At 35.9% G+C, this 25,475-nt stretch overlaps 2 protein-coding genes across 4 annotated transcripts in view; both read right to left on the minus strand.

The window, feature by feature from the left end:
• Positions 1-414: 414 nt before the first annotated feature.
• Positions 415-1,755, minus strand: LOC129786863 (sperm-associated antigen 1). The gene is made up of 2 exons (XM_055822111.1): positions 1,014-1,755; positions 415-941 (listed from the first exon to the last, which is right to left on the minus strand). The coding sequence occupies exons 1-2, from the start codon at positions 1,753-1,755 to the stop codon at positions 415-417; spliced, it is 1,269 nt and encodes a 422-aa protein (XP_055678086.1).
• A 195-nt stretch (positions 1,756-1,950) lies between these two features.
• The window catches only part of LOC129786650 (aminopeptidase N), a 31,746-nt gene continuing 8,221 nt past the window's right edge, over positions 1,951-25,475 (minus strand). For all 3 annotated transcript variants that reach the window (XM_055821795.1, XM_055821794.1, XM_055821793.1), the window contains 10 exons: positions 15,909-16,065; positions 14,892-15,110; positions 9,102-9,455; positions 8,850-9,002; positions 8,458-8,772; positions 5,479-6,547; positions 5,222-5,412; positions 3,481-3,648; positions 3,261-3,404; positions 1,951-3,189 (listed from right to left, as the gene is read on the minus strand). In XM_055821795.1, coding sequence (XP_055677770.1) covers positions 2,940-3,189; positions 3,261-3,404; positions 3,481-3,648; positions 5,222-5,412; positions 5,479-6,547; positions 8,458-8,772; positions 8,850-9,002; positions 9,102-9,455; positions 14,892-15,110; positions 15,909-16,065 — 3,020 coding nt within the window. In that variant the 3' untranslated portion in view covers positions 1,951-2,939. The remainder of the gene's footprint in view (positions 3,190-3,260; positions 3,405-3,480; positions 3,649-5,221; positions 5,413-5,478; positions 6,548-8,457; positions 8,773-8,849; positions 9,003-9,101; positions 9,456-14,891; positions 15,111-15,908; positions 16,066-25,475) is intronic.

Here is a 25,475-nt window from a genome sequence, read left to right on the forward strand (position 1 = left end):
ACTATGTAAGGGTTGAGGGGAAAGTTCTTAATTTTCTTCTAAATAAAGATTTTAAAAATAATTTATTTTACCTTCTCAATCGATTATTTGAATGTAAGATTTCTTTTAGAATAAAAAATTGAATTTCTTCCACCAATCCGTTTTATTCTAAAAAAAAAATGAAGATGTTGAACAATTTTCAAGCTTTATTAGAATTTTTCTTTATCAGTACAATCTACAACAATCTCTCCAAGAATTTTACATACGACCCACTGGATCACGTATATAAAATACTAATCATGCCAATTAAAATGTGCAGCTTGTTTCTTTGCTTATATTGCACCGCAGCTGTATTGCAGTGAGACTGCACCAGGTAAATCCCACCAATTTCAAATCTTCAATTTTCTATTTACCTTCGCTAATTGATGCTGTTGCTTAATCAAAGATTTCTTCAATGAAAGCCCCACGTGATTCACACGCGTCTTCTGCACGGAGCGGTGTGAGAACAATATCAGCATTCTTATCACGCTTCACATGACCTTCCTTCCATTTTTCGGGAGCTTTCCCACATATTTTCCCGAGATTCTGCGCCACTGTGGCCATTTTGTTCTTAACAATTCGGTTGGGAATGATTAATTTTGAGAAATCCACATCTTGCACTTCTGGAAGCTCTTCTGAAAGTTCTTCTGGAAGCTCTTCTGGGATATCTTCAATTTTCATGCGAAAAGCTCCAGTGAGTGGTGAAGGAATTTCCTTTCGCAGCTTTTCCGCGGATTTCTTTGCAGCTGCATTTTCGGGGTCAATTTTGAGAATTTCCTGGAGAACTTCCAATGCAGACCTCTTGCAATCATCCAACTCGAGAGCTTGAGCTTTTCTCATGAGAGCTTTGAGATTTTTTGGTTCAACCCGGAGGCATGCATCGCAATCCTCAATGGCTTCTCTCAATCGGTCAAGTTTTATGTCTGGAAAATATATGATAAAATCATAGCGAGAGGTTCTATGTAAAACAAATTAATTTAATAAAAGGACTTTACTTGCAATAGCACGATTATTGTACGCAATGGCAGATGGTTCAATGTCAATGCACTTGCTGTACTCTCGATGAGCTTCTTCAAAGTCTTTCGTCTTGAAATATTCATTACCTTTGATTTTGTGCTTGAGAGCCAGCTCTTCTCTCTCACTTTTGGTCATTTTGTTCCAGATGGGATTGACAATTTCCTCAATAACCACCTTCTTTTGGGATTTCTGCCTCTCAGCTCGTTCCTTTTGAATTTCCTCCTGAAGATCCATTTTTACCATCTCAGCATCTGCATCGTATTTATCCCATTTCTCATACTCGTGCGATTTAATTCGATCTGCGGGATTTTTATCAAGCTTTCCTCCATTCTGGGGAGGAGCTTTGGGCTGTCTCACTTCCGGATATTCAATTTTTAATTTCTTCGGGTTTCCTTCAACTTCCTTTTCCTTCTCCTTTGCACTGAGGGAGAACTTTGTGAGATTCTGTCGAATCTGTTGGAAAGTTTCTTGATCCAGGTGATCCTTCTTCAGCACAGGAGCTTCAGTACGAAAGACCTTGCTGTTTGGCTTTAGAGCACGGAGATGCTCTTCAGTACATTTAGTCAGTTCTGGGTAGTAGCCTTCCTCTCCTGATTGCAGGATTTTGTAAATCTTCTCCAATTCTTTTGGGTTTGTGCACTGTTTCACGTAATCAAAGTCCAGGTGGTTAATGGGAATCTCCCACTTTTCCAGCAACGTCTTTTTGCCTTCTTTCACCATTTTTAGAGGCACGATTGAGGAGAAATATATTCCCTTAAAGTCTCAAAGGAGTATTGATTAAATGATTTTATTTTCCATGGTTACCAAATATTTCGTTGAATTTTTTTCAAATTCTTTTGAAGGGGTTTTTATGCTTTCAAATTAAGGGCATTAAAGGACTTCCTTTAAAAGACAAAATCAGAAGAAAAACAAATATTTATTATGCTACATAAATTTAAAATTTATTCTTTTTTTTATCTATAATTTATTACAATAAAATACAATTTTGTAGTAATTTCTATAAGCGTTATGACTTATGAATCCTTAAAATTAAATAGAAATCTTTATCACTTATCATATTCATTGACTTTTGAAATTTTAACAGCGCCCTAACTTCTTACTAAAATAAAAAAAAAGTCTCTACAGAATTAGCCTTTTAGTGTTTAATCGGCATTTAATTAATGACTCAAATATTGATTTTCGTTTTTCTCCGTCTTATCAGAAGAATTTTTCTTTAAATAAAATATGAAAATTACTTTATGCAAATGACCTTCAATTAATGGCTAATTGCTTATCTTTTAAAATAAAGCCAAATTCATGAAATTAATGATTTCGTTTTTGTCTCTAAAAATTTTCAGGAAAATTAGGAACATTACCCAAATATTTAAAAGAATTTTCATGAAGAAATTTTCTTTTGAAAAATTCCCTTCAAAAAGCCAAGCAAAGACTTTATGTTCGTCCATCGAGTTTCCTCTGTATAATTTTCATACCGCGATTATGCAATTTTCAAATGACTATTTAGCACTTTCCCTACAAATTTTCTTATAATGTCTTAATTGTTAATATAAATTGAATACATCGTACATAGTAAGAAGGAAAATCACATTGACATAAATTTATACAAATATTCATCATTTTTCATTGACTTGCTCATGAAAATTATATAAAAAATATATATAACGAGTTAGAAAAATAATTTGGTGGCAGAATGAAACCATTTCTCGTGGAAAGATTTCGTTTTTTTTTTCGTTATAGAAAAATAAATACAATTATTACAAATTGTTCGTTTTACATCTTACACATTCTTAGAAAATCATAAACAGCAATTTGTAGGATTCTCTCTTTTTCTTTTTCTTCAGAAAGAAAAATGCTTCATTGCCTTTAATCATTGTGCTTAAATTAAATGAATTTTTAGCTTTTTCTTTCTAATTCAAATTCATGTCTGAAACGAGCTTTTCGAGGTATCCCTGTAGTTGGTAGTACGATCGTGATCTCCAGAAGATGTTATTCTTCACCTGTTCCGTTGAGAGTTTAACACTACTCTCAATTAGGGTCAAGTTGAGCTTTCGCGCCTTGGCAATGAAGCGCTCAAACTGCGACAAGTGGTGCTCCTTATTCATGTACGTCGTTGCTGCACTGACCATTTTTGAGAGAATGGAGAAACCATCGCCGAAACTGCATGAGGGAGGTCAAGATTTGAGTGTTATCACCGAGAGAACAAACACACTGCAATGCTTTGTACTCACTATTTTGATATCTGCTGAATGTTGGACTGCAGGAAGTCAAAGGCAATCTCAAAACCAACACTATTGCTCGCGACAGCCGTGAAGGCACGTGCTCCGTCTTGTTTACGAATCCCCGACTCAGGGTACAGCGTCATGTTGAGATATCTGAAAGAGTGGACGTAGTTAATTGATAAAATTTAAATGATAATGCCAATAAATGGGGAATGGGAATAAAACATACTTGGAGAGTAGCGATGGATCTCGCGTGCAACCGAGAGCACTGAGCAGCACTTCCTTCTCAGATGCGCTCGTTGTCTCCAAGTACTGCTTGTACGCAAATCTCCACTCGTGGACACCTCCTTCCCGGATGGCTACGCAGTAAACCGTGCCCTTCAAGTTGGGTTTAATGCTGGAAGGAATTTATTTATTTTTTTAAAGAATAAATAAAGGATATTCATTTTCCTCCCAAAGACCCCTTTCGTAGCGCCCCCATATAAAATTCATGCTTTTTGCGAATTTCGTTAAAGTTCGTTAAAGTTCAAATTTTAATATTTGGACCAGAAGTTGCACGCAATTTGACCATGCAACTGAAAAATTTTAAAATATTTATTTTTCCGGGAAAAACTCATTTTTGCGACTTGGGCCTACGCGGGAAATGCTCCGGGGGGCCCCGGGGAGCTTCTGTAAAAATTTGGGCTCTAAATTCGCCGGATTAAAAAAACCATTTTATACGACTTTTTTTGGCGGAAATTTTGGGAGTTTTGCGCCGGCGACACCAATCGACGCGGCGTCGCTTCCTGGTCCCAAAAAAGGTAATTTCGCTGGGAAATTCGGCGGAAAACGCGAGAAAACTGTGAAAAACTGAAAGTGTGAGGGAGACAGTATCAGTGACGAGCGAGTAAGAGAATCGCGGTGAAATAGCATGTGCATCCGTCTCATTTTCACCTCAACCAACTAAACAGCGCCATATGCCGCCTGGTACAAATAATAAAATTTGAACTTTAACGAACTTTTTGCTTGCTTTTCCAAAAATGCGTTTTTTCTTGTTTTTCCGCCAATTTTTTCTCACAAAACGCATTTTTTGGGCTTATGGGGCACTCACGGGTGCTCCGGGAGCCTCGGGGAGCTCCTCCGTGCGGAATTTGGGGCCCGCGCAAATTTTGACGGTTGGGGATTTTACACGACTCTGTTTTCCCGGAAATGGATTTTCGTGACTTTTGGAATTTTTTATGCCAAAAATTCAAAAGTGTTCTCCTGGTCACAAAAAACACAATTTCCCCGGAAAATTCGGCGGAAAACGCGAGAAAATTGCGAAAAACTGAAAGTGCGAGGGAGACGAATAGCGGTAAAAGGCATCCGTCTCATTTTCTCTTCAACAAAATGTACCAAAAAAGGGCGCCAAATTCAAAAAGTAGTCAAAAAAGCATGACTTTTATATGGGGGCTACCTGAAGGGGGGCTTTGGGGGGAAAATGAATACGACCATCTGAAACCCCCTAATATAAGGAGATTCTGTACCAAATTTCATCGCGATCGGACCAACGGTGTGGAAATGCATAGCTCTACAGACAAATTAGGAGAGATTGCGGTCATAAAAGCTCACGAAATTAATTTTCTTAAAAAAATAAATAAGGGAATTAAAGTTTAAGTAAGTCAACCCCAATCTCCCCTATCTTATATTTAATTCATATTATATTTTTAAAAAAATCACAGATGGAGAAAATAAATCAAGCTAGATCAGCTTCACAAAACAACTAAAAAGGACATAAATAAAATTCCAAACTCTAAAATGTTCAATAAACTCTAAATTTTCTCATTTTGCAATCCATCAATGATTTAACAGCCATTTTCACCCATAAAATGCGCGAGAAAATTGCGAATATCGAGAAAATTAAATTCCCAAAACTATTTAAACATTTTATGATCTTTCAATGTTGTAAAATAAATTATGTTTAGTATTTTCTCAGCATATTTTGCACTTACTTGTTAATTTTAGGAATTCTTATCCATTCGCGGAAGAGGAATTGAGCACGATTTGTACAACGATCGTAACCAAATGTGCACGCAAGTTGCACTACTCTGGCCCTATGGAGGAGCTGCACGTGAGTCTCGTCATCTTTCTCGTCGAATCCCAAGTGCTGGAAGGCCGGAAGAACAATGTGCCGCATCACCGTCTAAGAGAAGAAGTTAATAAAATTTAAAGAAATTCATCCAAAGATTTGGGAGTCTTTTGAACTCACTTTGAATGAATCAAAGGCAGGTTCACGGATTAGCATGTCGGTGAGGTATTCAATCCCGCGCATAGCTGCTGCCCATGGCAGGACATCCGTATAGCTGTGTCCCATGCGGATGAGGAATGTGAGGGCAATGTCGTACGTGACGTACTCAGCTCGTGCTAGATTTAGAGCATCATCAATCAGCTGGGCTCGATTGATCTCTGGCAGTTGCTCAAAGTGCCGGGCCAGCTGAGTGAGGGATTCGTAGTCGTATTTCACGCGATAGTACCCTGTACGATTAACATTGAGGCACACCCACTCATCCTGCCTGACCACGTCTGGGATAACAATTTGCTCATCTTCATCCGTCATCCAATACGAGGGGGTTTCACTGTGCGCTGGTGAGGATTTCGTGATGAGCGTGATTGGGATGTACCACCGGGATTTATCTTGTACCTTCGCCTGAGGCAGCATGTAGCGCTGCTGTGTGATGACGAGGTCACTCCCATTGCGGACAACACTGAGTATGGGATAGCCGGCTTTTATTGTCCACGTATCCATGATGTTCTTCACATTCAATTCCGGCGGTAGAACGCGATATTTATGCCCAAACTCCGACATAATCTGCCACAAATCATTCTGCACGGCATTTGCGTACTCAAAGCGCTTCAGGTATGACCTCACGGCATTCTGAAAGGCTTCCTCACCCAAAAAGCTATTCATCATTCGTATAAGTGATGCCCCCTTGGAGTAGGAGATTGGATCAAAAATCCTCCGAATATCCGATGGGGTGGACACTTCAAAGGAAATTGGATGGGATGTTGTGTCAGCATCTTTATCCATTGCATGCTGAAGCTCATTGACGGCAAAATTCTCCCGCAATCTCCACGTAGGCTCCACATTGTCCAACGCCAGGTAGCTCATGTAGTTGGCAAAGCCCTCCTTGAGCCACAAATCCGACCACCACTTCATCGTCACCAAATTCCCAAACCACTGATGAGCCAGCTCATGCGCTAAAATACTCGCAACATGCTCCGTATGCTCTGCAGACGAACGACGCTCTTTGTCTTCGGGCACCAGCATTGCAGATTCCCTGCAAAAGATCAAAGGCGCAAAAGAAATATGTTAATTGCCCGGCTGTTGTGTGTATTATGTATATTTTTGTCTCGAAGCTCACTCCTCAAAGTTTGCAGCGGTGTGGTCCACTCGCGCGCTCCATTCATACCATTCACACTTTCAAATTACTCTCAAAATATATACATAGATAGGTAGCTATTATCTCTCAATGTTTTTCATTGCAAAATACCCATAGCCAAGAATTCTTTTAAGGACTGCACTGCACAGAGTGAGAAAATATCGCTTTGAGGTGCATCATCGCTAATTTATGTACCATCGTAAAAACTTTTACTTAACATTTGCAATTTGGCTGCTCTGTGAGTAATTTAAACTGCAACGTTAAGTAATATATAGTTTTTGTCGGTAATAGCAGCACTTAAGCGCTAATTGATGACCTCTTCTCTAGGTTTTAAAATCCAAAACATTTTATTTTGGACAAAAAAATAAAATTTGGACGGAAATAAAAAAGCCTCGGGCAAGTTTGAGAAGCTTCAGGGGCTGATATATGCAGTATGGAAGCTCAATTAGGGCTTATAAAATAATATTGGAGGGTAATATGAGTTTTTACAGGAGAAATGTGAATGCTCTGAATTGTTTTAGTGTCTGCTTTTGAGCATAATTGGCATTAATTTTACTTTAAGAGCTTTTGAAAAATATATAACGAAGGGAAAGCTCAAGTTTAGTTTTGACTAAAATAATTTAAGAATGAGGTCGATTCTGATTGTGATAAAAATCTTTTCTTTTCTTTTCTAACACTTAAAAGTTTTTGTAAGATTTGGACAGATGATGTTTTTTAATCGTTCTATTGCTGTTCAATAAGTAAAACGAAGTTTGTTGTTCCAGAAAATAATCAGAAATATCTTTAGAGAGAATGGAAAAGTAATTTTCCCTTAAAATCCCGGTTAAAGAAAGAAATAAAATATCAAAATCTTACAAGATTTTTCTCAGAATACTAAAAATCTTATAATTGACAAATTGTAAGAATCTAAAAGATTTATATCAGAATATACCCCAAGAATTATTAATTTAACAAACTTTTAATCCATTTAATAAATAAAAAGAAGAAATATAATATTTTCTATCGCTTAATTTAAATAAACAAGACGTACAAAAAACATTGAGTAGGTTCGATAATAACAATTAAGATAAAGCATTCATTTTCATAAAATTTTACAACATAGATTAGTTATTTATGTAGAAACGTGTATTCGTGCCATATCTTAACATTAAGAGTTTCTCCGTGAGCAGCACGAATTGCTTGAAAATTTATGAAAATGAACTAAATGAATAATCCTACACACGGGATATACATACATACATATAACTATAGAATAAGACTCCAAAGAAATATCCGCCATAAACGGAAATATTAAAGAGCAAAAGTGTAAAAATATTTTCATGTGGAATTATGATGGTGTTCATAAATTTTAATTCCATTTTCACACGTTCCATATATTTTCTCCTAGACTTTCCAGTACATAAAGAAAATCGACAAGAAAAATGGGGAAAATATTCAAAGAGTTACAGAGAAAATTCTTTATTGAAGAGTTCTGGATTTTTTTTTCTAAATTCTCCAGCCATGGGATCTCTTAAAAAAATATTAACAAATATAATTTAATTGCACTCTGACAAATTAAATGATGTGAAAAGGCCTGCGCTCGAAAGTATAGTGTCGCAGTGCGAGAATAATTGCTGTTAAAATAGTGCACGCAGCGACTATGAGGGTATTTTGGAATGCGTGCCTCGCATGTGTCGCTCAACGGCACACAATTGTATGTATTTATGTTGTGCGCTTGGCTATATATAGGAATGCTCTTGGACTTGAACTGCCTTGAAGGGCGTACGATAGTAAAAGTTAAGTATACGTTTATTGGTGGAGACACTGACCTGAAGAAGATGAGCCCCCAATTTTCCATGGCGCTAAATCCAAAATCAGGCACAGCCACCAAATCAATCTTTGGCAGTTTGTACTGGATATTGAAGTATTGCTCAAAGAATGGTAGGATGTCAGTTGCGAGCTTGTGAGCATAGCCCGTCATGTCAGACATTTCAGGACGAGACCACACCCGAATTCGCGGTGCACCACTTAATGGAGTTGTGGTGTTGGATTCAACGAGATTCGAAACGATGAAGGCCACCAAGTAGGTTGACATTCTCGGTGTCACCTCAAAATCTTCCTGCACATACCCCGGGCGATGAGTGCTGCAGAGAGACAGAGAATTTTCACACAATTATTTGACCTTTTTCCCAAAAGAAAATCTCCTCCCCATGCAACTCACTTTGAGAACATGTGCTGCATATTCGAGAGGACCATGCTCTTCTCATACGGTCTCACAATTGAAATCTCAAATTCGGCCTTCTTGTCGGGTCTATCCATGCATGGGAAACACCTTCGCGCCTCAATTGGGGAAAATTGCGTGCTAGCCAGCCATCTGCACGAATGGAAAGTAAGTCATTTATGATGCGCGAATGAAATAGCCACACTGACGTAATTAACGATGTGGTTAAGCAATAAAAAAATTCTGACTCACTGTGACTCCCCACTGATCTCGTCCTTGTAGTTGACATGATAGAATCCCTGGAGGGTGTCCGACAGCCGGCTAATGAACTCCACAAATACCTTCAGTCGAATGGGGGTTGTGTACTTCCTAAAATCCTTCTTCACGTAGATCCAGAGGGTTGAATTGCTGTCGGAATTCGTTTCAATTTGCACTTGGGCTGTCCCATTGGATTCCGTGAGCTCCAGTACGTGCACATCAATTATATCAATCTGATGAATGTCCAATATAATTGGTTGAATCCCATGGACTTTTGGGTCATTGGTCATGTCAATCCATACGCTACCGTTGTTTATGGATCTCTCTACATTTGGCTCTATTATTAATCTGCAAATAAAAAGCAAAGAATTTTATGTTGTTAGCATCATTCTATTTCTTCTATTTGCTATTCGATGTAATTGAAAATTTCATGAAATTCAGGGAAAAATAAATTATTTTTCTTTAGAGAAATAAAAGAAATTCTTTTACTGCAGCAAAATTTATTATTAAAGTGAATTTTTACAAAAAAAAATGTTTCGGCTTAAAACTATTTTCATTTTCGTGGAAATGTGATTTTTTTCATCGGTCTGTCTGCCATGCAAATAATACTCTTTCGTGCAAACTACTTCCTCCAGTAACCACCGGACTGAGCACCTTGCCAGCCTTGTTGTTCCCAGCCCTGATTCTGAGCTTCCCAACCGTGATTATCGGATTCCCATCCTTGGTTCTGGGCCTCCCATCCGTGGTTTTGGGATTCCCATCCCTGATTCTGGGATTCCCATCCATGGTTCTGAGATTCCCAGCCAGATTCGTGGGTTGGCTGCCACTTGGATTCCTGGTAGACAACATGCTTAACTGGAACATGAACTGGGACATGAACCTTGTGGACCACTGGGACATGCACCTTCTGGACAACGGGCACATGAACCTTCTGGACAACTGGCACGGGCACCTTGTGCACAACTGGAACTTGAACGTGTTTGTAGACTGGCACCTCCTTGACTACGGGTACGTGAACAGGAACATGCTGCGTATGGTGCACAGTGTGCACGTTGAATGGAACGCGAATGATGCTACAAGAAGAAATAATTCTTTAGAAAATCCTTCAATTAATTTAAATAAAAAGTTCTTTAATTTACTGCTTCTCAGAGTGAGGAACGTTAGCGGAGACGACAGCAACAAAGACAAGGATGGTAGCCTAGAACAAAAATTTAGTCAAATTATTATTTTCTTTGAAGATTTTAAAAATATTTTGCCAAAAAGAAAAAAAAGGAAATCTTACCAAAACCTTGAAGAATTCCATGTTGGCCCGATGGTTTACCAAAAGACTAGTTTCCTATCACTTCTCCGGATGTACACTTACGGTGAGACTGATGAGGACTGCTGTCTATCAGCTCCAAGAACGTGGTTTATATACGATTTTGGGCAAACACTAAAACTGCCCCACTTTTCTTAAAAAGAATTTTATCACTTAAAATCACCAAATAAAACGAATGTCTTCACGGATTTAAGAGCAAATTTAATTAATAAATTGGACAATAAGACGAAATAATTGCCTAAATGATATTTTGCAAAGCTGCAAAAAAAATTTCTCCTCTCCTGAAATAATGAGGAAAATTTCAGCAGAAAGATCAATGCAGATGAGCCTAAAGAGTTCTTGTTTAACGACTATTTTCACCACAAATTAGAAACAAATATTTGTCTTTTTAATTTATCGTTCCTCTCCCCATGACGGACTGGCTTTAATAATTTGCTGAAGATGATGGTTTGTAATTAATTTCAAACCAGACAACTTTAAAATAAGCTGAAAAGCCTTTACAATAAATTACAAATTATTGACACAAAAATTCTTTTAACACATTTTTAATTGAAAGATGTAATTCAATATCTAATGCCGCATAAAACAATATTGTTCTCCATCGACCCTAAAAGAGTCAGTGACCTCATAAATCCATTTATTGAATTCTCTCGCGCACCAATGTGTGGCATCGCGCTCTTCCTGGTAATCACTTTTCCTTTTCTTCGTGTTCTATATTCCAACATCAAAATCAATATGAGGTGAGCCGAAATTTTATACAAAACTTTATTTTTATTCAACAAAATTCTCTTTAATCTCCGTGAGTGGCGAAAAGCTAGAAGTGTGCCAAATTTTTACTCCTCTCAATATTTGCAAATCCGTGAGAATCTCTTGAATTTGCTGACAAGTGCTCTTTTACAATATTGAGAACAAATTGCCAGATGCTTTTAAAAGAAATTTCAACAAAATTGCTTTATATTTCAAATTGGTAATTTTTGTTTATTTATAGAGAATGATGTATGAATGGTTTACTTTCGGTTAACCTCAGAATTTGATTATACCATACCTAATCTATTCTCAGTGCATACGATATTGCATTTTGTATGTATTTAGACTTTTCCGCCCACACACGTTCCACGAAAATTTTGTTACTGCATTACTCATTACATATTCTTAAGTGAGATTTATTGTTTCTTTGCATATCAATTTGCAAATTTTGAATTATTTTTTTAGTTTTTGTGCTGATTATTTTGGGCGATTGAGAGGCCTTTTGAGGGCTTATAAAAGGAGGAAAATAAAGTGAAAGTAAGTTTGTTTGATATGCTATCAAATGAGGCTATTTTGCTGAATTTTAACTGTGCAAAATATTTAATTCTTTTTCTCTGAATTTTCCAAAATTTCAGATAAGAAAAATCCTGCAAAATCTTAATATTAAATGAGCACAGCTTACGAGGCTTTCACTTCCTTTAAATAATAAAAATTTATCACTTAAAATTCGGTCATTGAATCATCTTAAAAGGAATCATTACCCAAAGGCAAAAAAAATGAATAAATTATAATTAAATTCATTGTATAAATTCATTACAAGCTGCTCTTGAACTTACTTAAGCATCAATCCTCTTGAAAATCTCGCTATTGAGGCTCGCTTTTTCTGGGTGTGTCACTCCATAAAGTACCAATAATAAGATTATATTAAGATAATATCGCCGCGTAGACAACATGTTGTACCAAAAAAGTACGATACTTGTCAGTTTAGCTCCACTCGCAGTGAGATTTAAAGTGCTCGCGATGATGGAACAATAAATTAAATATGGTTAAAGTTCTTTAAATATTTCCTCAAAGGAGAAAAAGACATCAAAAAATATTTGCTTTGAATATTTTGTCGTCTTTCACAGCGAAAGAGAGAGAAATGAGATCGTTGGAAGGAAAATGCCTTTAATGCAATATTTAGATAAATGAGAAAGATGAATATTGATTTATATTTTCTCATTTATTGATGACCCTTTCCACCCTCACACTGCAACGCCCGAATGATTGCCACACAAGCAAACACATTCAGCTTTTCCTTTTTTTCAATAACCGATTGTCCGATCTTTGGTATCTTAATGATCCTCATCAATTCAATATAAGCAGCACTCCAAGATCAAGTGACCCCAACTTTTGATCATTAATTTAAACTATGCGGAAGACGCGTTTACGGCTGAGAATTGAGCACTTCTCTCGCCCATCTCTCTCTCTCTATGCTTTATACAACATAAGGTTTAGAAGTTCAGGCGAAATGTTCTTCCTCTTACACACATTTTCAATAAATGTGGTGTGTTTATAAAATACACGCAATAAAGTAGCCAATATTTGAACAAGTTCTCGAGTGTTACTTAGAAGCACCATTGAGAACATAAGTACAAGAGGAACGTGAAGAAGGCAACACAATACAGCAAAAAAATATATCAGTTAATCATCTCGCGGGCCCTGTAGCATAAGAAGCATTCACTGTGAGGAGTTTATATTGAAGAGGAGTCACAATTTTCTCTTATTAATGCGGTGCATTTGTTGAATTTTGACAAACACGACACTTAAAGCAACATGAAAGAATTTAATTTTCTAAAATTAAATTGTTCACGGGAGATTTGCACAGGATTGGCGGAAAGGCGTGTCACGTTTTAAAAGACACGCGATTTTTTCTCCCGGCGGATGACATTGTGTTTTGTGCGGTTTAATGCTCACTCTGAAATATTTAATTTATTTTAAAATGTAATTTGTCTTGCAAAAACTTTGCACATTTTATATTTTATTTTATTATACAAAATAAAGCTCTTAACTTCTTTAATCCGCATTAAACCTCTTCATGAAAGCTTCAGATACTTCAGATATTAAGTTAAAAAAATTGAATTATGCCTTGTCAATTAAGAATGAACATTGAACAATTTTTAAAATTAATTTCTTATCATCATTTCAAGAAGTACTTAAGCGCCGCTTAATCATTTCACAACAGAATTGTTTGACGTGTCCTGAAAACATGCATTTTAAAGTCAGTGTTGTCATGAAGGTCTTATCGTATAGACATTTCTTCAATTAAATTCGCTAAAAACTAAAATTCAGTCTATATTTGCATTGAATTGCGATAAAGCGGCTTTTGTATGCTCTTGTGCCCTGAATTGAGGTTCTATTTTGGGTTCTGACTGCGCTTTCAGACATGCAAATGTAAAGAAAGTTCTTCTATCTTTGCATTATTTGTTAACCCTTTCACGACAAATATGTTTTTCATAAAAATAATTTTAGGAAAATTTATTTTCTTTATCTAATTAATTTTTTATTGTTTAATTTTGGATCAAAATTAATTCTTTTAAATTTAATAGAGTTTAAATATTTATTTGTTCCCGTTTTAAGGCTTCGTAGGTGTCCTACATATCCTTGTAAATATCCTTTTGTAGTCAAATCTTCAAAACATTTTTAGAGCATAGATTTTTATAGGTTTTGCAAAATTCCTATCAAATATTTTTGACTTATGCAAACATTTGTAGCTCTATAAAGAACTATTTTTGGCTATCTGAGCCCAGGGTTAATATTTAAATTTTTCACAGAAATTTGTCCTGAAAGGGTTAATTCTTTGCTTCATAAGGAAATATTCCACAGCGAATTTATCAATCTGCTATGAATTTCAATCAATTTAATTGGAAGCAAAGATTTTTAATTCAAACAGCATAAAGTTCTAGAGAAATTCTTACATCAGTCTCGTACAAAATGAAGGAAGTCTCCTAAAGAATTAACTGAACTATAAATTCAATTGATTAATAATATTTCACTATTATTAGTTCAGTGTGCTAAATGGGGATTGGCCCTTAGATTTTAACGTTCATTCGTGTATGATTCTCAATTGCCAGCCATTTAGATCGTCTGGAATTTGATGGAGAATCATTTCGATATGTTATGAGATTAATTTCTATTTATTGCGCGCAATGCGGTAGTTGAGTAAATGGCATTTAAATAAGATCTCATTTGATTTAAATTAACCAAATTCCACCACTATTGCTATGGCCCAGCAGAGTAGTGTGTACATGAGTAATGTGCACACGACTTTCAAGTGTGGCAAGTTCAATAACAAATGGCAATTTAATTAATGCCTCAAATTCCGTTCTGTCTGAATTGAACAGGGAATTGAATATTCATTGAAGAAAGAAAATCGGAATTCTCAACTGATTCACATTGCCAGGCAGAGAAAAAAAGCACTTAATTTTTTTTCTTCATGGGGACAAACAACAAGATAATTTTGCTTGGATCCCCATTATTTTATGGTTCAGAGAATAAATATTTGAGCAATACATGGGGCCGAGGGATGACACAATCGCGATAAGAATCACGTACTCTTTTCAAGTAAATTGTGCATACAGACGTTGCTTATATCTTTCACTTCAAGGAGAAACCGCAAAATGACTTCATACTGCGGGGTTCACAGCGACTACAGAATGACTCTTGTTGTGATGCCTCACCTGTATCTTGTGGGATTCCATCCTTCGTAGAGGTGAATTTTGTCCTCTTTCGAGTTGAAACTCTCGTAGTTTTGATCACTGAGTGCACCATCATCTTCCTCTTGGAAGTCCTCATCAGCAGGTGGGGGTTTCTCCTTGGGCTTCCCTCCGCGTGAAGGACTGAATATACTAGCTGAGCTCACTGTTTCATTTGTCGGGGAATCCGTGGAAGCATCGCACCTGCAATACATTTTTTTCCATGTGTGGAAATTACTCTCATTAGTCAAAAGGAAATTACAGAAAAAAAAACTCCGAATGGCAGAGGGAGAATAAACAAACAATAAATAAATTGATGTTTATGAAATTCGATTAAAAGGAAAGAAAAACCCATTTCCAGAGAGACCACCCCCCTATGTTGGAAACCGCAAGAAACTTCTGGCATATGCTGAGGTTTTCCCATAAAAAAAACGTACCTCTACATACTTTTTCATTATTAAAACATACCGAATACACCGAGAAAATATTTCCATGATGAAATTTTGAGAGTGAAACGAGTAAAAGAACCTTAAAGGCAAATGATAGTGGGAACTTTAGGTAGAAAGAATTTATTGAGACTTTCCACGCAAGCGGATATTTATTCAATATATTCCAGATTTTCCCACTGACACAGTTCCCCCCAAAAAAAAAAGAAAAACCTCAAGAAAAACTTTCAAACTCTCCATTGCAAAGTGGGATGAAGAGAGGAAGAAAGAATTACGAGAATTTTTCAATGTTATCAGGGCCATTCAGGAGGTATGTTACGTTCTTTGCCTTGAGTACTGTCGGATTTATTTTTAGAGAGAGACTGCCTGCCTGTGAGTAAATGAGAAAAAAGAGCACACAGCGCGAAATAAAATCATGCATGAAAATTGGATGAAAATTGAGTAAGAAAAACCATTAAGGATCTGCTTTTTACCATCATTGCACAACCCCATTTTGGTAGTAATAATAAAGCTAGTCGCTTTGCTGGGAGTGTTTCAACTGTTTCAATGAACTCACCTGGGTACAACGAGGAAGTAGGTCAGGAGAAAGACAGTCAGGAGTGCAAGAATAGTAGCACATGCCATTAGGGCGATGCAGCCTTTTGTGACGAAATAACCTTCCGGTTTGTGATTCACAACGTACTTCTGCCCGTTCTTCGTCTTCAGCTGACCACCTACGGATAGAAATGAGAACATACTATTAGTACACATTTACACAGCATTTCAGTAAGTCAAACAGTGTGATATTTATTGCACTGCTGGTGGGAATTGTTTCAATAAACTGCATAAATTGCGTGGGTGTGCAATGCAAGACATATCTAACTGGGTGCTGGTGAAGTTATTCTCAAATAGTGTTGAAAATAAAAGAAAATTCTTTACTTAAAATGCCATAAAAGACTTTAAGAATTTTATGATTTATGGTCAGAATTAAGAGTAAGGTTATTTTGATATAATAATTATTTGATTAAATTGTTTGAAATTGAGATGAATAAAATAAAATGATCAGTAATTTTATTAAGCAGTAAAAAGTTTACTTTGGCTGTAAATATTTTTGTAGCCATTGAATATAATTTGAAAAGGATTAAGAAATTTTCTTGGAATACACCGAATACACACAACTTAGAACAAAGATAAAATTTTAATTTGTTCAGTAAAAATTAGTAGCAGTGGTCAGTAAATAAATTAAACAAGAAACTGCCTAAATTGAAGATATAGAAAGAAATTGTTTAAACTCTTTTACTGCACAAGTTAATTTTCTAATTGGGGTTCTACTGGGTTCTACTGCCTACTGAATTTTAAATTACTGCCAGTAAATTACTGGTTGCGAAATAGAACAGTTCAGGATTTAAATTAGATACTGCACAGCTCAACTTTTTCTAAAGATTCAAAGATTCTAAAATAACGAAGAAAAGTCGAATGTGAGATGTTTAACGGGTCAGACCAAAACCATCTTCCCCTATAAGAATAATTTTCTCATAATTTTACTATTTCTTCCCAAACATTGCAGTTTAAAACAAAAATATTTTTACTCAAATCCGCCAAGGCAATGAACTCAAACTATAAGACCGAAACGAATACAACTTGTTATGATATTTCCACAAATAATAATACGAATGTTTGAAAACACAAAACACTCTGTTGGGTATAATATTCTCCAAATATTATGATTGCACTCTGAGAAAATCAACGGAGCAATGCAAGAAGTGCTGGAATCGCGGGCGCTGGTGAAGATTGAACTGAATTCCCAAAGAGTGGAGGAGAAGCTCACGAGAAAAGCGGTAAATGATGTCACCTGAGATTTCCTGGATGATCCCAGGAGAACCGGTATTTGTGACCAAAAGAGCTACGTGGTGCTATTTACTGAACAAACCAGAAATCTTATGCTTGCGAGTGGCGGCCCAGCGTGGGTAGCATAATTATTAAACACACGAGCTGTGATACTATCGGATGGCCACTTCGTCGCGCTCACAACCGCAAAAATCAAAGGTCTCTCTCCACATCCAGGTAAGGCAATATTACTTCCCGAACAAGAAAAAGAATCCGGGGAGTGTTATGGCTTACATAAATTGATTTTTTTTTCAATTTAATTTATTTGTAATATTTATAGAGTTTATTCATAAATTGCAAGAAGAAGGAGGATATCTAATGTACTGACATTAATTATTTTTGAGCCAACAATGCTGGAATGAGAATACTGCGGGATCATTGACTTGCGCGCAAAATGATAGTATCTGACTTCATTCTATTTTCTATTCTAGACCCCTCTCGCGCGTGCACATTTTCTTCAAATGCAATTTATGTGGGTACGACTGGGCATAACTTCGAGGTCTTTTATTGCAGAAATTCTTCCATTTAAAGGAGTCTCCTTTTGATATTTACCATCAGAAAGGCGGATCTGTCGGTGAGGTTTTTCTATTGAAATTGCATCTCAAGCTATCAATAATGTCTTGAAGCTCTTGCGGAGAGGTATCGGCATATTTAAAATCAACACGTTGAAGCATTTAATTTTCTTATGCCTATGTAGACTCAATCGATTGATCTAACATGTGGAAGTGCTAAGAAAACACGTTGAGTATTGAAATCTGTCAACCACTCTTCATTTGCACAAGAAACAAGGTAAGAAAATTTACCTGTTCCTTTTATTAGGCGCTACAGGCGCTACATGCTGTGCTTATATGTTTGTCAGTCATTTATATTATAGCGATTTATATCTTTTATTAATGAATCAATTTTTGAGCAATTTATCTGTTCTAACTGTGTTCATTACATTGATTACTTCCGAAGATGTTTAATTGGAGTCTTCCCATCTGATAAAACGTTAAAGGTAATTTAAGAAATTTCTCATTTTAACAGCTTTTACTGAAGATAAATAATTTAAAAACACCTTTCTTTAACGGACTCAGGAGCAAGTGCCTTCATTGCCTCAATATAGAATTTAATTGCAATTGAACTTGACCGAAATCGAGCACACAGCGATAGCCCTAAACCTTCTCTCCCAACTGTAAGTATACATCTAGCAACTATTGGTGTGATCTTCAGTTCACATTGTCTGCTCTCAATATGGTATTGACGCCTAAGTTTCCGAACAAAACGCCCACATATTAACATATATCTCTCTCCCCCTTCTGATATGTAAACGAAAGTAAATGCGCGCGGTGTGTGTTTTCTGAAAAGGTAGTTTTTCGTGGTAAATAAGGCGCGCGATTGTCAACCTGAGATTTCACTTTATATCACAAACCACGATATTCTGGCTGACATCACACACTGATTTTGCCGCGAAAATATTAATTCCACTGATATTTAATCGGTAGGCATACAAGTTTTAGTTTTCACCGCGTTAGACGAAAACAATGATAAGGAAAAACTGTGCGTAGAGGAAGTATATGGAAATGTGAAAAGCTCTGATTTATTCCTAAAAAAAAACTTACAAAGTTTCGATTGAATTTACGAGCAATAAAATGACGTTGCAGATAATTTTTATAGTTTAGAATGACCTTTCTTGGGGTAGACAAAAATAATCATTTAATTATATATCTTTATCACTATGTTTTGTGTGGGTAATTTGTGTGCCCCTTCCGATTGAGAATTGCTAATGTCACCACACATTTAGTAATCAATTAAACTCCACTGAAAGATTATTTAATCAGCGTCTCCAAAGTTCCTCCCAGAGACAAAAATATACATTAAAAGCATAAACATTGTATGGTATAGTTTCCACAGCGTAATGCATCGAAGAATGGGAGTCAAGTAGCAGCTCTAATGCTCTCTCCATACCGAGACTATCATATTACGCATAAATATTTTTCCAAGCTAACCCCTTCGTAGTGACACAGAGTCATGTAATCAATGCTTTGATTGCTATATAGAAGATTTCCTTTGAGCTCTAATCACGCATAATGAATATCATGTACAAGTACAATGTATGGTGCGTCTAATTTGTTCTTTAGAGAGAGAGAGGAGCTCCAAAAAAAGTGAAATAATGGCAGGTGACCCAAAAATAGTTATCTCGTTAAGTAAATACATTTTATTATGTACTTGTGAGACAGGTCTTCTTTTAATGCTGCTGGTGTGTTATGGATTTTAATGAAAGAATAGTAATGCTGGGAGGGACAGCCTTTTTTTTACATAATGTACCCATTAATGCTGACATGTACCGCTGAGAAAAAGAAATATCTCTTCGTGAGATAAGATAATAAGAAAACCGCGAGACAGCGCGAGATCTCGAACGAAGATCGCTGCGATGCAAGAAGAAAATTCACAGAGAATGATGACAATGGCGAGAGCAACGAGCTGGGTGACCAATTAACAAATTCATCAATCATAACTGAAGCAATTTGTCTACATTAATATGTATTACAATACACGATGAGAACACAAGAGGCGTCGTGATCTCATTTACAGAAGGAGCTTAATCAATAATAATTTCACTCAATATGATCATCGGGAAACGGCCCCAAAGCCCTGATTTTAATCTCAACGCACTCTCTATTCCAGAAGTCGCCTACCATCTTGCCCGTTTTGTTGCTACCACAGCTCACGACTAATTTAATGTAATATTAACTACAAGAAGAAAAAAAGAAGCGAACGAGTTAACCACCTCAAGTGTTCGCACCCAGACGTGATCACACTTTTTTCTTCCCGCCATCTAACTATGTAGTCATTATTCTCTATATATCTCCTTTCTATGTACATTACACAATATACATAAGAAGAGTATTTAAGCTCTCTGACACTTTCAGCATTTCTTATTCAACACAACTCGCGATTACAACTGTTTTAGCACCATAATACATGAATAACAAAAAAAAATCTAATCTCCCTAAAGTCTATCTCTCTACGTAAGCTAAAAATTAACATTGAATGAAATGCCTGGGTCAATAGCAGAGACAAACCACAGAGAGTCCCATATAAGACATTGAATTTGAATAATCAGTTATTGGAGGCTCTATATAAAATAAATTTACAAATTGCCCATTATTTTCGCAAATTATCCAGCATTATCGCACCTCATTTATTTACTTTTCGCAATTTGTTTTAAAGCTTTTTTTTCTGAAAACTTTTTTTTAATATGGACAAATTTAAATATTTATTGTTTGACCAAGTCACAGACATAAATATTTTATGATATTTTTTCCTGCGCGCGTGATTGAAGAATATTTAGCAATGTTTGAGAAAGTCTGTCTTGGGAATATCAATAAATGCGATACATTTTGATAACCTCTGTATCAGTATTCCTCCACCAAAGTTCCCCACAATGCTTTCGAATGAAGAGAGTCTTATGTAAGGCACAATGATTTTGATTATTGGAGAAAATTGATATTTCACATTACAATAAAAATATTTAAATTTAGTCCTTGATGGTGGTCAATAAAAGCTCGAATAAGTAATTTAGTTATATAGTCAAGTATACACCCTAGGAGAGCCCACAAATGCCCCATAAATATCAATACAACAATGGCCCAAAAGTAATGGCGTTGATTTTTGACGCGCTGTAAATTTATGATCAATTAAAATTGCTAATAAAAATAATAATAGTGTAAGACGATCGTTTACAAAGCACTCGCTCGCAGCCTCCAAGGCAAATTGCTATATAGGTACACTGTTTTGTTTTCTTTGGATATTTAGCAATTTTTATATAGACTGGAAATCCTTTTTTTATGCTTTTCATTTGACAAATAAAATTGAGGAGCTTTTGAAAGAAATTGCAAGAGGTTTCAAGCTTTTAAGATTTGAAAATAAAAGCTTTTTGGATGAGCAAAAATGGCACTAAAATGATTCAATTCCTAATTTTTATAGGAAAGGATTAATATTAATATTTTTACAACTCTTCATTCCCATTGCAGTGCATCATAAAATTATTTTATATGTCGTAAAATTATTGCGAAAATAGTATTTAAAATTATTAATCCCTAAAATTATTTCGCCTGGAAAACCCAACAAAGGTTTCAGCAAAAGCATAAAACTGAAACTTCAACATATGTATGCCAAATAGCATTGCATGTATTACAAAAAAATATAACAAACAATTCCTGACTGTGTTTTGTAGTAGTAGTAGTAGTATAGTATTTATTCATCATTCTTTGAGTGTGTTTTTACATTACAAAAATTTCTTTTAAAAACAGAGTTTTAAGAAAGTTTTCATGACAATTAATATACAACAGGTTTTATTCTGCTTATACATGTAACACAGCACAAAAAAATGAGAGTGGCGCTAGCTCAATTGAGCTGTAAGCTTTGAGTGAGTAGCAAAAAAGTGGCACATATGAATTCAAAACGTTGAGAATAGAGCCATAAAAACGTTACTTTTAAACAAATTTTCGTTCTTTCCAAAGAGACAAATTTGATGACGTGCAAAAGTTCAATCAGATAAACTATATGATTAATTAATCAAGCAGAATTTCACAAAGATACTTCCTAATTTTTACCTACAGCAAATCACTGAATATTCACAATATCAGAAAAAAATCATTTTACTCTTTCAATTTCTCAAGATCTAAATAAGAATTTATGAAGATCACAGGTCCACCCTCGCATTTTCTCAGCATTATTTTACCTCCAACAACCCACAAGAACTTAAAGTCCAACTCTTTTCTATATTCTTTTGCTTTCTTAAGAAGATTGCTCCGTTGTGGTGTGAGTCTCTCGTTGATGTAAATCTTCACATTATTGCGACCAGGGACTGTCAGATTGATACCACTAAAATTATTAGCTTTATGCATTTCCTGGCGAGCTTTAATAATCTTAGATTTCGTCTTTAAATCGCAGAGCCGAAGAATGATCATATTTGTCTTTTTCCCACTTCCATTTTTGATTAACCTTGCACTTTGGATTTCATCCTCACGCAGATCGTAATTCACAGCATTTTTTATCACATGAATCGTAGTCAAAGAACAATTCTCCTGAAGCATTTCATCCGGTATATTTTGAACCTCTATTGTAGTAAGCAATTGCCGTTGTGAATGATCGTCACTTTCAGCTGAGAGACGAAAAATTTGCTGTTCCATATCACTGATTTTTTTATCGGTTTGAGCACTTTTTGAGTCCAAAGAATCAATCTTTTTACGCAATTCAGTATTTTCCTTCGTGAGAGATGTCACCTTTTCCAGTAGAACCTCGAGTAGATGCATCTTCTGATAGATAAATGCAGACAAATCATCCACTTTCGCGTTGAGGGTGATTATAGTTGGAGCTCCATCAGCCAAAGAAGATCCACCAGCTGCTGACTGCGTTGACTTGCAAGAACCACATTTGAGGACGGCATTCGTGTTCTTAGACTTCTCATACTGTGTTTCCGATATACCAAAGCATTTCAGGTGGAAATACCCCTTACACGATGCACAATCTATGTAAACCTCTGCTCTAGTGAGCTTCTGCTTGCAAAGCTTACAAGTAACCATTGCACTCGATAGCCAAAAAAACTGTTAACTTTGATAAAACCTCAGGCAGAGCACCAAAATGTGAAAACGTCCAGCCAGTGTGACCACTGAATTGCTACTGTTTTTAATACTTGTTTTTAATATAATTTTATAGTGCAAATAAAATGTTTAGATACTTAGAGGAGAACCAGGGAGAACATGATATCATCGGTGGTGGTTCGATGGACTTATTAAAAGTGAATGTTATTGCACTCAGGTCCTATTTCGTATTGTTTTCTGTTTACATGCTTAAAGCAAATTATAACTCAAAGAATTTCCTAGGAAAATTCATGTTGCTTTATGGATTATAAGCAGAAAATTTACAACTCTGCTTTATTTATACTCGTCATACTCGCAAGGCTGTGATTTATGCCCAAGAAATAGTTCTCGCATTGCATAAATTGAGAATTTCTAAAAGTTCCACAAAATTATTATTAATTCCCGCACAGCACTGGGGTTTCCTCGAAACATGTCAGATTTCATTTTAGTTTGAATTGAAAATGCGGAAAATTTTTACGATGCCTTCGTAAAAAAAAAAACACGTTAAGGTGCAAATGAGAAACAAATTCATCTTGTACAGCTCTGTGCTAAACTAAAAATATTTCTCACACCATGTAAACTTTAATAATATTTATTCAAGAAACTTTATTTTAATGTACAACATGTGGTTGGAATTTTTTTTCCTTACATTAATCCCCACAGTTGGGAAGCTGTATGAAATTATTTCTGTGGGCAATATGATTTTACAAATGGTCGTAAATGGTTAGGAGATCCAATTACATTTTGTCTCTGTATCATCAATAAATTTAGTGCTAACACATCATATTTTCTTCTATATATGTATAATTTCATCCTCTTTGGTCATCATGCAGATGAATTAATGTAAATTTGAGGGAATGCATGATAATTATTCTTTATTGATGAATTTTATGATCATCACTGTCCAACCCCTTTCTCAGTTGCATTGAAAATTATTCATGCTTATAAAATGTGGGAGGAAATTAATCAAAATTGTTGTCTCTTGTCAATAAAATTCTATGTAACCATGTGGAAGGGTAAATGGCCCCTCGCATGCATCTTGTCAATTTATATAATCAAATTTCTTTCCCTCCTTCATAATTTCTAAATTGCCAAGTACATAAATGCGCGCGTTCAACGCTAAATTACTCGCTTTCCCGCTGCAGATAGACAATCTGCTCCAAGGCGTGTGAGTGCAATTTGAGATTTATCAGCTAAAATAGAGAAATTTACTCGTAGATTGTCCCCTAAAGGGATGCGCGCTTAGTGCTTCCCCGAAGATGCAATTAAATCATATATCAGTAGCTGACCATCCTACTCTCCTCCCCTTTGCCCATTTGTGTTGAGAAAGCTTCAAGCAAAATAAATTCTCAACACTTTAAGGCACCCACGTGATGGCTTCTAGACATCCAGAGGAGTAATTGTGGGGGGTGGTTAGAGCATCTGCTATTATTTAAATTGATTTGCTCTCACTCATGGGTGCCAAGTAGAGTGAATGAATAATTTCCTTGGTGCATTTCTGAGCACGGGCGATTTTAACACTTTGCCAACCCTTCATGACACACTTCCGACCTAATTCTGTCTTTTTACTGCTCCGCATTCTACGCCACAATCTTCACCGCGCACACATGAGGTTCTCTAGTCCTCTTGTATAGAAGTAGAACGCGCCCCACAATTCATTTTTATGGAAATCACAAAACTATTATACGATCTCGTTCATTTTTCAGGGAGTGACCCTTTTTCCCCCATTCTTCCACCTCGTTTTAGAATCATAATTTCCATGCTATATAGAGAACATTTAATGGTACTAAAATGTTACATTTATCATTTCCATTTCATTGTGCACCAGATAAAAATCAACCAAAGCTACCAAAGTGCACAAAAGAAGGACTTTAAAATAATTATTGATTGCACATTATGAAGAAGGGCTAGTTGTGGGGCATTTTTTTTGTTGTTGTTGCGAAGATGATGCCTTGGAGTTTATTTAATTTCTAGTCGTTAAGAACATATTGTGTACTCGTGGGAGAAGTAGGTTTATGGACACTTGTAGTTCTCACCCCCATAAAGAGTTGTCCTATTATTGTAGACATGTCTATGGACATGTCTAACAGCAATCCAATGTGATCTTTTTTCAGCGAACATATCCAATGAAAGTCCAAAGGATTATCATTGGACATTCGTTTGGGATATGTCCAATTACAGTCTTATATCTAGTCTAATGATTTTTCTTGGGACGTGTCCTTCACTTGTCCTATATGAGTCCAATTTCCGTTTACATTGAACGTTTCCAATGCCAGTCCAATGGATTATCATTGGACATTCGATTGTGATATGTCTAACAGTAGTTTAATGTTTAATCCTACGATTTATGTTAGGACACCATAATCAAACGTCCAATGCTACTCCAAGGTAATTTCATAGGACATTCTAATTGGACGTATCTAATGCCAGTCCAATAGATTACCATTGGACATTCGATTGAGATATATTCAACCATAGTCTAATGTTTAATCCTACGATTTATGTTAGGACACCATAATCAGACGTCCAATGCTACTCCAAGGTAATTTCATAGGACATTCTAATTGAACGTTTCCAATGCCAGTCCAATGGATTATCATTGGACATTCGATTGTGATATGTCTAACAGT

Source organism: Lutzomyia longipalpis, chromosome 1 (genome assembly GCF_024334085.1).
Source record: "Lutzomyia longipalpis isolate SR_M1_2022 chromosome 1, ASM2433408v1".
Taxonomy (NCBI): Eukaryota; Metazoa; Arthropoda; class Insecta; order Diptera; family Psychodidae; genus Lutzomyia; species Lutzomyia longipalpis.